We start from the raw sequence: 15,109 nt of genomic DNA on the forward strand, positions 1-15,109 counted from the left end.
AATGAGAGAATCAGTGTCGGTTTTGTAGACAGCTATGAATTATGTGTTGGTCACTTTAGTTTGAAATACAGTTGGTTTGGTTTCTTTTTTTATACAGTATGTTGCTAGTTGACGGTTACCGCAAATGCAGTGAACCCTTTGTTAGCCGCATTACATTGTGCTGGCCCGTGGCCGTTTACCTTATCCTCTCAGGGTCCCATGATCGTAAATACGGAGGATTATAGCAGAGAGAGCATATCTGCTTTGTGGAGGTTTGAATGTTAAGGCATCTGCATGCTTCCCATCCGAAACAGTTCAGAACAGTTTTTGTTAGTTTTGGTCTCCGGTGATTGGTCAATAGTAGGGATTCTATAATGACGTGTTTGCTGACATTCAATAAGAGATTAATCGTTTCCATGAAGAAACGAAAATCACTTGAGAAATACTGCACCAAACATCTTAGTTAGGAGTAAAATTGCACGACTAAGATCTCCTTGAAAAAAAAAAACGTAAACATTAATGACAGATTTCTTGAGTTATTTTAGACTTTTGAGGAAGTGTATACTGGCTACGGAGTCTCAAGATGGACAAACGGTACTATTGACGCTTTGTTTTTGTTGCTCAAGCAAAGGTCTTTTAAAGGAGTATGCGAGCACACTCGTTGGGTTCTCGGCTAGGTGCCAACCGAACCGAAGCATGCGAAAGTCTTTAGTTTGAGAAAGTTAGCTAACAGAGCTGCATTATGTAGCCTACACATGTTGAAGAATGCATTTCCTTTGGCTCAGAAACACATTGTAGACAATATGAAAACTAAAGCCAGACATTTGATCAGTCTCTGAAGAAGCCTGAGGATAAGGGCAAATCAAACGAGTTTGAGAAGCCAAACAGAGGACCCACTGTTTGAGAAACAAAGACAACACCAAGCTAACCGCAGGGCCAGGCAAACTGTGCTGACTCCAGACTGTGCACTCTGCTTGGTCTTTATGTACAGTATGGTAATAGTATGCCAGTTCTGCTTCAGTATATTTTTTATTACCTTTATTTAACTAGGCAAATCAGTTAAGAACAAATTCTTATTTTCAATGACGGCCTAGGAACAGTAGGTTAGCTGCCTGTTCAGGGGCAGAAAGACAGATTTGTCCAACACTCCAACACTCTAACCACTAGGCTACCCTGCCACACCATATGGGGAATAATAAGGCATCATCATCACTCCTAAACTGTTAGCGAGCACACGGCACCCTTTTTATTTCACAAATCATGAGTCCCATCATGCATGGCAAAGAGCTGTAATCCCACATAGAACCAGAGAACGAAGAATTGAGAGCGGGAGAGATCCTAATTACAGCATGTAGAGAAACAGGGTCGGTGCAGACAAGATACTAAAGGAGCCGTGGTGGATTGACATAGTGGAACCAGGGCACATACTTTTGTCTAAGATACCATAGCAAACCATAACTAATGTTTCTCACAGACAGATAAAAGCAGGCAGACAGACAATGCTGACTGTTGATTAATTGTATGTGTGTTGAGTATTAGTCAGCCTCCTAACCACCAGGGCCTTAAGATGAGTCATGAAAGCTGTTTTCTTGTCAATTTAACCATGTTTAAACTGGTCTGGAAGAGTGTATATGCAAATCAAATGTAAATAAGGATCAGATTGTCCCTTTCCGTCTCCACCGTAACCGAATACGTCATTATCAAATTGAGCAACGTCACTCTGGTAACTAGGACAAGGTTGTTTAGACTTTAAGCGGAACAAAAATACATTCAACACAGATTTGTTTGACTTCTTACAGTACCAGATCAAATATTCGCTACATCAGCTCTTCTTTTATAATGAATTGTGCGGATTAAGCATGTCGGCAGACCTAAGGGTTCTTATCAAGAAGGAAAAAAGGAAATGAAACCACTCAAAGTATCACACACCAAAGGCAATCAGCGGGTCCAAATCCTCAAATAGAATTCAGCAGTGTCTGTCTCTTTGAGAGAAGATATCAAAATGAATGTGAAAGATAAGGCGTGGAGCATCTCGATAAGGCATGCATGCCATCTGACCATCACAGTGCTATGTGTTTATCTATACTCTCCCTCGCCGGGCGCAGATTAAGCTCAGTCAGGACCCCTGCAGCCCTCTGTCATACTGATTTCCTATTGACATCTACCCTGGCAATGTGCTGCATGTTTGCTTTGTTTACAGTGTTTTAAATCAAAGGGAATTAATGTAAATTAATGCATGTGTTTACCGTATAACTGCTTGGGCTCTCTGTTGTTATCTGTGTGTTTGATGTTGTAAATACCCGCCCCTGCTTCCCTTAACCTGTTCCTTGCAACGAATTCACTCATGATTTATTTTGCACCGGCTTTAAGTGAAGTGAAATAACAAACCATCTACTCTATATTTGGGCGTTTTCACACAGTTTTGCGCTATAGTTCAAATCGGTTAGAATAGTTTGATTATTTGAATTTCTTTCACTTGGCCCGGTTGGTTTCACATTTCCAAATGTCAAACAAACAAAAATTCCTAAACAAAACCACGTGCCCATGCAAGTCATTCATTTTTTGGACAAAAATGTTCATGTTAAATCCATCCATGATTATTATAAAGCATCACTTTTGTTTCCCAATCTTCATAATGCTTTGGTTTTCCAACAACATGCGGGAGGAAACAGCGCAATTGCCGCTCTAACTGCGAAGTGAATATGCTATATTCAGTAGCCTATATTCCCGGTATAGCCCCCGTCTGCATTGGATGTGCTCCTAAATGCATCAACTCTCACAATGTTTCAAAGATATCAAATTATGCTCGCACTTAACAAACTAATATGACTACGCAACTCTGGTTCTTTTTTCCTGTGTTTGGTCTGGACTGCGTTCTCACCTGCAAAGAACCACACCACCACTATATGAATTGAATCAGACCGAGACCACCCTTTTTGAACGAACCACAGTGCTTTGTTTAGTGCGTAGACCAGTCCAAATGAACCGAACTAGGGGGATTAATGCACCAGAGTTCGGAAAAAACACTCCAAACCAATTTGGTGTGAATACCCCCTTAGTCGCTGTTCAGCCAGACACAGAAGAAAAAAAACTTGTGTGAAGAGACTAATGGCATTTTACAGTGTTATTACACACTTACGCAATTAATGTGATGTATGCCCAAACGTTGCATGTATGGTTATTAGAATATTTGAAATATTCTAATATTTCTCTGTCTTATTTTGTCTGTTTCAGATTTCACTATGGGAAGGGCTTGGTGATCTACCCAGAGATAGGGGACAAGCTGGACATTATCTGCCCAAAGGCAGACATGGGGCGGCCATATGAGTTTTACAAACTGTACCTGGTGAAGAAGGACCAGGCAGACCAGTGCAGCACGGTCATGGACCCCAATGTGTTGGTTAACTGCAATAAACCTGAGAAGGACATCAAATTCACCATCAAGTTTCAGGAGTTCAGTCCAAACTACATGGGCCTGGAGTTCAAAAAGAACATCAACTACTTCATCACATGTGAGTATCTGCCATTTTACCTTACTGTATCTTATTTTACACCATCTATAAACATTTTATTTATGCTTACAAATTACAACATAATTGTTCATTTATTGTTCATAGTTTAAAGGGATAATTTGGGATTTTTTATCTACTTCCCCAGAGTCCGATGAACTTGTGGATACCATTTTTTATGACTGAGTGCAGTTTGAACTAAGTACTAGAGTTGACTGGATGACTGGATGTCTATGGGTATCCATGTTAGCAGATACCCCATACACTTCCAGTCATTGCGCTAACGCTAGCTAGCATTGGCTCACAAAACTATCTCTAACTTCCTTCATAGTAAATACATAAAACTCTGACACTGGGGAAGAAGATAAGGGCCATCCTTGCCAAAATCCCAAAGTATCCCTTTAATACAGTCCTGACATGGAATACAAAGGATTCACAAGGCACTTAAATGCAATGAGGCTTTTCCTAAATCTACAATTTAGAAATGGGTATTGCAATGCTGCGATAAAATCAAACAATTGTAATTTCCATGGGCTTAACGTTCCATAGTATGCAACATATAGAAGAGGTACTGTACTTACTTGTGCCTTTTACTTGGAATTAAAGCTTATATAAAATATTTGCTGTGGAGCATGTAACTTTCAGAAAGAGACCTGTCTAGTACCACTGAATTGATTATCCTGCTGAGCCTGAAATCATTACAGCTCACATTAACCTCCCATGGCCCCCCATAAACATTTTCTTAAGGTCGTCGGAATATAATGTGTGTTGAATAAAAGCCTTATCAAGTAGTCCTTGGTCAGGAATGCCTCAGCAGCCTTGATATCTTTTTGACCCATTGTGTTTAAGTGCAGCCATTACTAGCCTAGCTCTCCCTGCTCAGCGCGACTCTAAACGCAGTGGCGTTTCTGAATTTTCTGAGGCAAAATCGTTTCTGTCAGATCCGGTCAGTTGCAATAACACTAAAACTCAGTGGCAGAGGGGTCAGCTCCAGTCAAGCAGGCCTGATTTGTTCTGTTACACATCGCTGAGCCGGGCCCATTGGCTCTGACATCCTAACACCAGCACATAATCGACTTCAACTGACTCCACAGGCCCACGGCTGCTTTTCTTTAACCCTCTAATCCACATGGTATGTCTTTAGACAATCACTGGTGGCTGGCTGGGGAAGGTACTCTGCTATTGTCCTATCCTCTCAGAGATCTAGCATTAGAACATCAATGACACCATAATGTCCAGTCTCACTAATGTCTATCCAACCCAACGTGAATGACCCATGAAAAAAAAAAGGCTTGCAGTTTTGATACTTCCCTGTGAGGAAAGCAAACATATTGCATATTTGCCGATTACATTTTCGACTATCCTTGAAAGTAGTCAGTATATTTTTCTCATGTTCTTTAGTCTTGTTCCAAAAGAACGATTTATGTGGTTTCACGAGTAAATGGGCCACATTTATCAAAACGTGTGCACACTGAATGTGTAAGAGGTGTCCCAGCCACACATGTGCAGTATGTTGGATCAGGTATCCAGTATCCTTTTGACATCCATTTGATAAACAGTGCCTCTTTTTTTTGTTTAAACACCCTTGATATAGGGGAAATGAGCTCAAGTGCTTGTTTAATTAGTGAACTCTGTAGCTTTCTGAGTCGTGATGGATTAGTGATGAAGACGAGAGGCAGGGGCAGAGTGCACTCTACACTGCTGATTCAATTGTTTCCTCGTAAATCAAAGTATGGTTTAATACAACGCAGGATGTCTATTGCCAAGAGTGCTGCTGTCAGTGTGAGTCTCTCTGAGATCTTACTGACTTTCAGATCTTTGATGATCTGATCAATAGTGGTCAACTTCTATATTTCAATACATTAAGAACACCTTCCTAATATTTAGTTGCTCACCCCCTTGGGTGGTGGACCATTCTTGATATACAAGAGAAACTGTTGAGCGTGAAAATCCCAGCAGCGTTGCAGTTCTTGACACAAACCTCCTACTTCCATACCACATTCAAATGCACTTAAATATTTTGTTTTACCCACTCACCATCTGAATGGCACACATACACAATCCAAGTCTCAATTGTCTCAAGCCTTAACAATCATTCTTTAACCAGTCTCCTCCCCTTAATCTACACTGATTGAAGTGGATTTTTACAAGTGATATCATTAAGGAATCATAGCTTTCACCTGGATTCACCTGGTCAGTCTATATCATGGAAAGAGCAGGTGTCCTTAATGTTTTGTACACTCAGTGTATGTCAGACACAGACAGGAAATAAAATATATATGTTCGTAAACCATTGACAATATAATCTGTTGTACAATATGTCCATATTAGAACATATGTAATTAGTTTACTTGTTGGTGTATTGAAACCTCATTTTCAGAAAATTGGCAGAGATCCTAGGGGTTACATTTAGAGTGTACTAAGGGCGTATAAAAGTTGTTTTATGGGTCCAAGTAGTTTTTATGACATTAGGGAAAATAAAGTGCCTCGAAGAGTTTCCCTGTTGAGGTCAGATCTTTGTTTCCTTTGACTCAAAACAACTGACCATGAACATTCCTCAGACAGTACAGATTAATCATACACTTTTTCCAATTGGTATGCCAAATTGTCTCAATCTAACTCTGTGATAACAATTTTTCTATTAGGTATCACTCGATTGATAAGATTAAACTTCCCTGGCACTTTAATATTGTCTCGAGGCAATGGGACACAGCTGGTCCAGCTTTGTGTGCACTTTAACTCTCTCTCTCAGAATAACTGTGGCTTTATGACAAACTGTGCTTGTTTTACTGATCTGTGGCAAAGTAGCCGTAAGGCTTCATCAAAGACTTGTATACTGCTCTGTAAACATCATCTGACCAGAGATAATGCCTCTAATTAGCTCCAGTGATTGGTGGATAATACAGTACACAGAGAAGGCTAGCATTAACTTTGAACTCCCTCTCTCTTCTAAGAATAAAAATATATGCTCTGGCATACAGGGCTGGCATTATGGGCGGGCCTTAGGGGGCTTGGCCCACCCTACCTTACCTCCTTGCCCATCCAAGTAAAATATAGAAATATTTATAATTTATTTGACAGAGACGCATGCCGACAGACAGACGCATCAATCTCAGATAAAGCATCCGAGCGAGCGAAACATTTGCCCCTCTGTCTCTGTATGTGTAGCCCATGTATCTGATGCCATACTCTTTTTGACCAGACAGCATCAGATACATGGGCTACATATAGTAAGACAGAGTGGCGCTGTTTCACTCGCTCCAATGTTTTCTCCGGTGAGAGAGTTTAAGCAGAGAGGAAGAGACGAAGCGAAAGAGGCTCACTCTTGCCAAAATCTGTCCAGAATAACCTCTGTACGTTTCTATGGGCTTAATATGCAGACCTGAGCTTGTCAACTGCATTCTCGCCTTTGGGACAACGACTCCCATTGTTAGGGCGGAGACATGAGCATCTCTTCATTATATACAGTTCTCTGGTTTCAAGCAGTCTCTTGCGAATTGGAAAGGAAAGATCTAAGCTTGTCAACTGCACAGTGCACTGTTCAGATGCTGGCTTTACCTAAAATAAATGTATGTTTTGCCAGTATTATATCATTACTCCTAAATAAAAAAAATTCAAAGCACTTCACCAGAGAGAATGACTTAGCCACAGAGGATCACTAGCTTCTTTAAATAATTTGCTGTGGATTGTTTCAAATATCAAACGCATAGAGATACAGTGCCTTCAGAAAGTATTCACGCCCCTTGACTTTTTCAACATTTTGTTGTTAGACTGAATTTAAAATGAATTTAAGTGAGATTTTTCAGCCATTCCCAAACCTGCGACCAAAAACAAGTTACACACAGTATGGGCAGTACCAAAACAAGTAATCTAATATATTTAACATTCTATTGGTTGCAAGAATTCTGTATAATAATTTACATTTTAAAACATTTTGTGTATCAGTACATCAGAAATCTCCTCCAAACTATTTTGCAACCTGCATGGTGCAGCTATACATTTTTTGGTCCTCAAATGAAACTGGTATACTTTTATTTATCACAATTTTAATGCAGGGCCGACAGACAAGTTCCTCACCTTCTCCCCTTTCCACTAGCCTCCTCCATTTTTGCAGTAATGATGCAATCAGTTGGTTATAATTTTGGATAGAGCAGACATTTCTATATATATTTGTTAACTGCATGTGTGGCATACCAGTCCTATTTTTTTATATAATCTTTTTTTTTTTTATACATTTTTATCAATTAGTATATTTCCGTTTATATAACGGAAATATATCTTTTTTTTAATATTTGTTCTGTCTTTTCTGGTGGATTAAATTGAAATTGCAACCAGCTTTCTATGGCTTGTTTTAAAAATAGCAATATTTTGGAGATTTCATTTTGAAATAACCGAAAGTGAGAGGTTGTACTAATCTGCTAGAGAACCAGTTTGGATTTAAATCTAGTTTATGTATGACTGAAGCCTTTAGTGAGAGGTCCAATGCTTTAATATTTAATCATTTCTGCCTTCTGAATTCATATTAAAGTGATAATGCCAGAGAAGTTAGTGTTTGAAGGATACGTCTCGGGCCGGCAAATCGTGCCAATATATCCTCCATTATCAGTCTTATACAACAGCTTACCGTTGATTGACATAATGATTGACATATTTTCATTTTAAAAATGTATTCATACTATTTCATCCTTCCACAAGATATAGTTCCTACCCAAATAGGCACATACATTTTTAAAAAGCAAGTCATTAGGTGTAGGCAGGGCAATAAGTAAATAGGTAAACAGGAATATGACTAAAGAATTAATCAGGGTGATTTTTCCACAAATGGACTGGTGTTGTCCTTTCTTTCCAAGGTAGCAACATCTTGTCTAATTTTCTATAAAAATGTATTGTAGTGAGATAATTTCTTTCTTTCAGGATATGGATACAGAGAATGTCCACTTCACCGTCTTGACTATTTTATTGGTAAAATACACGGCAATGTAAAATTTGTATATCATTTCTTCATTGTCTTTTGTTTGGAGTGCTCCATGTGAACAATGAGCATGAATCTGGTGTATCTGTTCTGATAATGTTGAGGGAGAACTGCGTGTGAGCATGCATAGAAGTACCTGACCTGCTGCGCGCAAATGTAGGAAAATGCCCATCTGGGGATGTCTGATTTTTGTTTGTCTTAACTCACCACATCCACCACTTATAACCTGAGCTACTCAGTCATTTTTCTTCACCTCACACAGTAGCCTAAGTCAGTGGAGTATGTTTTTTAACATCCGTTGCGAATTATAATAGTTCCTCACCGGCCTTGATAATCACCAAGCCTCAGTGTGAAAGAGCAAAACATCATGATCTGATGATCCGATATATCCAGTGGAAATGCCTTAAAATAAAGTACCTGATGTTTTTTTCCCTTACTCAAAAATAGCTTTCTGTCCTGAGCTCACTGGCGCTGGAAACTGAGGGCCAGGAATAGGCTAGTTACAATGTTACAAGTTCGCTAGCTACAGCTTTGGGCCACACCCAGTTGATTGATTTGATACAATGTTGCACTTTACTAGTGATAGCTCAAATCAAGACAGATTAAAAGGGAGGCAGAGAAGAGAGATGAATGTGATTGAAAGTACATGACTGTATCAGGATATTTTCTGTTTTTAATTGTTGGCTTTAGACCTACAGTGCATTCGGAAAGTATTCAGACCCCAGTCTTATTTATATAATTTTTCAGACCCTTTGCTATGAGACTCAAAATTGAGCTCAGGTGCATCCTGTTTCCATTAATCATCCTTTATGTTTATACAACTTGATTGGAATCCACCTGTGGTAAATTAAATTGATTGGACATGATTTGGAAAAGCACACACCTGTCTATATAAGGTCCCACAGTTGACAGTGCATGCAACAACAACAAAAAACAAGCCATGAGGTCAAAGGAATTGTCTGTAGAGCTCAGAGACAGGATTTTGTCAGGGCACAGATCTGGGTCAGGGTACCAAAACATTTATGCAGCATTGAAGGACCCCGAGAACACAGTGGCCTCCATTCTTAAATGGAAGAAGTTTGGAACAACCAAGACTCATCCTAGAGCTGGCCGCCCGGCCACACTGAGCAACCAAGGGAGAAGGGCTTTGGTCAGGGAGGTGACCAAGAACCCTGACAGAGCTCCAGAGTTCCTCTGTGGAGATGGGAGAAGCTTCCAGAAGGACAGCCATCTCTGCAGCACTCCACCAATCAGGCCTTTATGGTAGTGGCCAGATGGAAGCCACAGTAAAATTCACATGACACCACGCTTGGAGTTTGCCAAAAGGCACCTAAGGTTCTCTGACCATGAGAAACAAAGTTCTCTGGTCTGATGAAACCAAGATTGAACTCTTTGGCCTGAATGCCAAGGTCACGTCTGGAGGAAACCTGGCACCATCCCTACGGTGAAGCAGAATCTTGCTGTGGGGATGTTTTTCAGCAGCAAGGACTTGGAGACTAGTCAGGCTCTAGGGAGAGATAAACAGGGCAAAGTACAGAGAGTTCCTCGATGAAAACCTGCTCCAGAGCATACAGGACCTCAGACTGGGGCAAATGTTCACCTTCCCACAGGACAACAACCCTAAGCACACAGCCAAGACAACGCAGAAGTGGCTTCAGGATAAGACTCTGAATGTCCTTGAGTGGCCAGAACCCATCCAACTAGACAGAGCTTGAGAGGATCTTTTTTTTTTTAACCTTTATTTATTTAGAACAAATTCTTATTTTCAGTGAGAGCCTATGAACAGCCTTGTTCAGAGGCAGAATGACAGATTGTTTTTACCTTGTCAGCACGGGGATTCGATCTTGCGACCTTTCGGTTACAAGTCCAACACTCTAACCACTAGGCTACCTGCTCTTCTATCTGCAGAGAAGAATGGGAGAAATTCCCCAAATACAGGTGTGTCAAGCTTGTAGCGTCATACCCAAGAAGACTCGAGGCTGTAATCGCTGCCAAAGGTCATTCAACAAAGTACTGAGTAAAGGGTCTGAATACTTTTGTAAACGTGATATTTCCGTTTTTATTATGAATAAAAAAACTGTTTTTGCGCTTTGTCATTATGGGTTATTGTGTGTAGATTGAACAGGGGGGGGAAACAATGTAATTACTTTAGAATAAGGCTGTAACCTAACAAAATTTGTAAAAGGTCTGAATACTTTCCGAATGTACTGTATGTATTTTACTTAGCTGATGATGCATTGGCCTATATATCTCGGAGTTCCATGCGCTCATTTCTTTAGCCGCCAACGGATCACAGTTTATCAGTGTCCATAAGGCAGAGGCTGGTGCTCTCCTTTAGTTTAATTTTTACTTTTAGAATTGTATCATTTTAGTTCAGATTTTTATGATTAAACACCTGACAATGATTTTGAAAAACAAAAAAACTTTATTCATGAAATGACAGTTCCACAAAAATGCACATATGGAACTCTTACCTGGCATTCAGATCAGTATAAATGTATGTAAGCTTGTAAGCTTCCCCAAACTTGAAACTCAGATGCCGCTTATGGTCTTTACTGTAACATCCTTTTAAAAAATGTCCCGTGTAGAAAAATAAAAAACGTCCAACGTCCAAAATGCCCATCCAACTGATTCGTTGGCATAGTTCCCTTGTGTTTACACTGACATGGAGAGGATTATCTTTGTTGACTGTATGCACACTGGTATAGTTCGTACACATGTTGTGTGTTGGGAGTCAGTTCTTGCGCTGGCTGCACTGCATAGTTCAGCCCCATAGTAAACAGAGTGACTGTGGTGGCCTGTGGTGGTCACCGACACCCTCCCCCTGTGGTGTGGGTCTTTTCCCATGTGCCCCTGTACAGAGGGTCATCGAGTCTCAGCGGGAGGGGTGTCAGTAATAACCCACTGATGTCAACTCCAACCTGACCACCATTTGGCAGCAAGGCCACAGAACTGCAGGAGAAAGAAACAGACATACTGGAGTGATTATACTCCCAGAGAAGAAAACAATCCTTCAAACAAAAATCCATCTTAGCATGGAGTTCTTCCATGCAATTTATCTTGTTCTCTTTTCAGAAGACAACACATCCCCTGCTATGAACGATGTGTATGTCTATGTACAGTAGGTTATTTATTGGGAGAGGGATATTTTTTTTAGCCTGCATTAAACCAGTCTGGCTGTGTTGTCAGCTACACACTGATTCCCTGTAACCCGCCATGCCTGATGGTGACGCATTTTGACAGCTGCCACTCCAATTGGGATGGGTGTCTGTGTGGGGAGGGGGGGCTTGATCACATACAGTATGTAAGTCTGCATGCGTATGTGTTTTTTTTTGTCCGTGTGTGTGTGTGTGTGTGTGTGTGTGTGTGTGTGTGTGTGTGTGTGTTGGGTGGGCTGTTGGCAGGAAATGGACATAATCAACTAAATGTCTCTGGAAACTGATCTGATTGGCACCACAGCCTGAATTTCCATCCAGTGTATTGCAGGGGCAGACGAGGACATTTGTGCAAGAAAAGCTGAGTAAGGAGATGCTACAAGATAATATAAACAATACCTTTTTTAACTGTACTGCCCTACAAAGGCTAAACACAGTAACTATGTAATTATTGTTACTGCAAAATCTGAATTCGAAGTATTTTTCCATCTAGACATAGTCATTTCTGATATTCCATGATATGTTCTGATCAACTGGCTCATTCTTGTCTCAGGAAACTAAATACCACACTAATCAGATTACAACAGATCAAAGTTTTTCCTTTGTAGGGCAGTGTAGTATACATACATTTTACATTACATTAGAGTAATTTAGCAAACGTTCTAATCCAGAGCAATTTAAAGTGCATTCATCTTAAAATAGTTAAGTGAAACAATCAAACATCAGTCATAGTAATAAGTACATTTATTCTCAAAGTAGCTATCAACAAAGTTAGTGCTGGTAAGAAAAGATAACTGTGAGTGTAAGTTCAATAAAGGCAAATATTTTTCATGAGAGGTATTGTGGAAGAAATACATGAAGATTTTCAAAGAATGATAGATTTGAACAAATGACATGAAATAATGAGTACCATTTCAAGCTAACAAACTGTTTTAATGTTTTTCCGCATTCAAATGTGACTAGTTATCCCATTATGTCTCCCAAGTCATTTGATCTGGCCCATGCTGTTACAGCAAAACACAACAAAGCCTTTGCAGGCAGCGTCTTTCAGGAGGTGTTGCTTCCATGACTCTCCCACACCATGTGTAGTGCATTTGCTTCTCCCATAATCTCCCTCTGCTCGATTCAGCTCATAAAGCACTGCGTCTGCAGAATTCACTGTAGCTTTGAAAATCTTCAATCCCGGGCCCGATAACAATTAAACTCTTTCATCGTGTTCCGCTAGCACCGTCTCTCACTGACATAACTTCTCTAAAATGTTACAGTGGGAACCTTGATTATAGGACTCGCAACTTTGGAATGCATTGCACAAAAATTACACCGCAAGCGGAACATCACTGATGCATGGTCATTGGTTCAACACGCTGACTAGTCAAATCTTACTTGTGTATCCAGTTAACTGGTCTCTGTTACTGGTCAAGGTCGCTAACTGAGCTTGACTCAAAAGCCTTCCTCTAGTAATTCAAAAGGATGTGAAACACAAACACAGCCAAACAGCTGCTCAGGCATTACTCCATCTTTATGACCGACCGCACCGATCTGTCCGATCGTATATTCCCCATGTTGCCTCTCTTCTATTGTCCTGATTCCTCTTGATTTTTCTCTGCTACCTTCCATGCCCGGGCGTTAACCCCCTCTGGAGGTCTCCTTCATATCAGGTTAATCAGGAAGCAGGCAGAGAGCTGCAGGAGCCTTGTCACCGAGGAGGATGGAATCACAGTGTAATTGGGCCAGATATAGCAACGTTCCCCCCTGAGCACAGGGGATGCAGGAGGGGAATGGGGAGATTTGTCATGGAGGCTCCCTCGGACAGCTGACTCTCTAATCTTCAGCACAGCCCCAGGAACGATGTCATCTGCTGCGCTCCATCTTACCTTTTGACACACCACGACATCTCCATCGTCTACGAGTCGGTTTAAGACCTTCCAATTAGTCTCTCATTGCACACGAGTCGAGATGCACCGAGAGAGAAACAACTGGGCCAGTATTCATATGCGTACAGTGCGGACTGAAGGCCATGGAAGAATATGCAGAATATGTTTATTTTGTGAAACTTGTGGTTATGTGTCAGGTCACATACAGTGTAGTAACTGTGAGTTGGCTCATAATGAATCTGGCGTCAAATGAATTGGCTTTGCTTTAAAAAAAAAATAAGCATAAATCTGGAAAGAAACATGCCTGAGTATAAATACAAATAAAAAAGGACCTGGTATTGTCTCAGAGAAGATAATGTGAAAAACATGATCCTGGAAACTAGTGTCATCCTCTCTAGAGAAGTATTACAAATCTGGAACAGACTGAAAAACGAAGATCAGGAAATGTACAGTTGAAAGGTTCTCTTTTTATCACTAGTTCAACTGGTCCCTGGATACCCCTAATGGTTTGTTTCATCAGGAATAGATACACATTTTCAATTGAGAAGGCATAATGAAAAATGTAAGGCCTATCAAGTGTATTGTGTTGCACATATCACAACAATGGCACTGGAGTGTAGAACCTTTGCTCATGGCTTAGTTATCTAGGGCAGCATTTCCGCTGCACTACACAGCTGATTCAAATAATCAAAGCTTGATGATGAGTTTATTATTTAAATCAGCTGTGTAGTTTGGGAAATGCTAATCTAGGGCCTGGTTTATTCTAAAAGAGCCTCTGATTATTTATTGATAGTCGTCGCTGGCCTAGACTGCACCTTGAGGGTGAGATCGGAGCCGGAGCTGACTAGAATGCATAAGGAAGTTGAATAGCCGGTCACTTTGGAATAAAGAACATATGATTCTGATTTTGAGGACATATCCCTGGCTTTGATGTACCGCAGTGCAGCCACAGCTTTTGGAGCCGGCCTGAGCAAACATTTTTCATATGCCACGGATGAAAAATTATAATTACCAGGTTAATTTTTTGTTTCGTAGTGGCTGCCATGTCAGAAGGGTCACGTTTCCCTGAGGTGGGGACCAAGGGGCTTTCCACAGTGGTCGCTAGTATAGTGTGAAGAACATCCTATTCAGAGGTTTATTCAAATGGTGTGAGGTGGTGACTAAACTCCTAAATCTCTGTGTGACCCACAGTGTCAAAAGCTTGATTTATTGACAGAAGCAGTGTGTGGTGAATAAACTGAAAATAGAAATCAGTCGTAGAGGAGTCTGTGACATGAAACACCTTAATTTAAAGGAGTCAGTTGTCTCATAAAAGATAGTGTGAAAAGTTTAAAAGTGTGTTACATAGTAATGTATTTATCTGTTATTTTACCAGGTAAGTTGACTGAGAACACGTTCTCATTTGCAGCAACAACCTGGGGAATAGTTACAGGGGAAAGGAGGGATATGAATGAGCCAATTGTAAACTGGGGATTATTAGGTGACTGTGATGGTTTGAGGTCCAGATTGGGAATTTAGCCAGGACACCGGGGTTAACACCCCTACTCTTACAATAAGTGCCATGGGATCTTTAATGACCTCAGAGAGTCAGGACACCCATTTAACATCCCATCTGAAAGT

General features: G+C 40.5%; 1 protein-coding gene across 1 annotated transcript in view; it reads left to right on the top strand.

Annotated features, from left to right (window-relative positions):
* Positions 1 to 15,109, top strand: part of LOC115135740 (ephrin-B1-like) — a 78,672-nt gene that overhangs the window by 35,473 nt on the left and 28,090 nt on the right. The window contains exon 2 of the mRNA XM_029670792.2: positions 3,214 to 3,491. Within this exon, the coding sequence (XP_029526652.1) occupies positions 3,214 to 3,491 (278 nt within the window). The remainder of the gene's footprint in view (positions 1 to 3,213; positions 3,492 to 15,109) is intronic.

This window comes from Oncorhynchus nerka, linkage group LG10 (genome assembly GCF_034236695.1).
Source record: "Oncorhynchus nerka isolate Pitt River linkage group LG10, Oner_Uvic_2.0, whole genome shotgun sequence".
In the NCBI taxonomy this organism is placed as follows: domain Eukaryota; kingdom Metazoa; phylum Chordata; class Actinopteri; order Salmoniformes; family Salmonidae; genus Oncorhynchus; species Oncorhynchus nerka.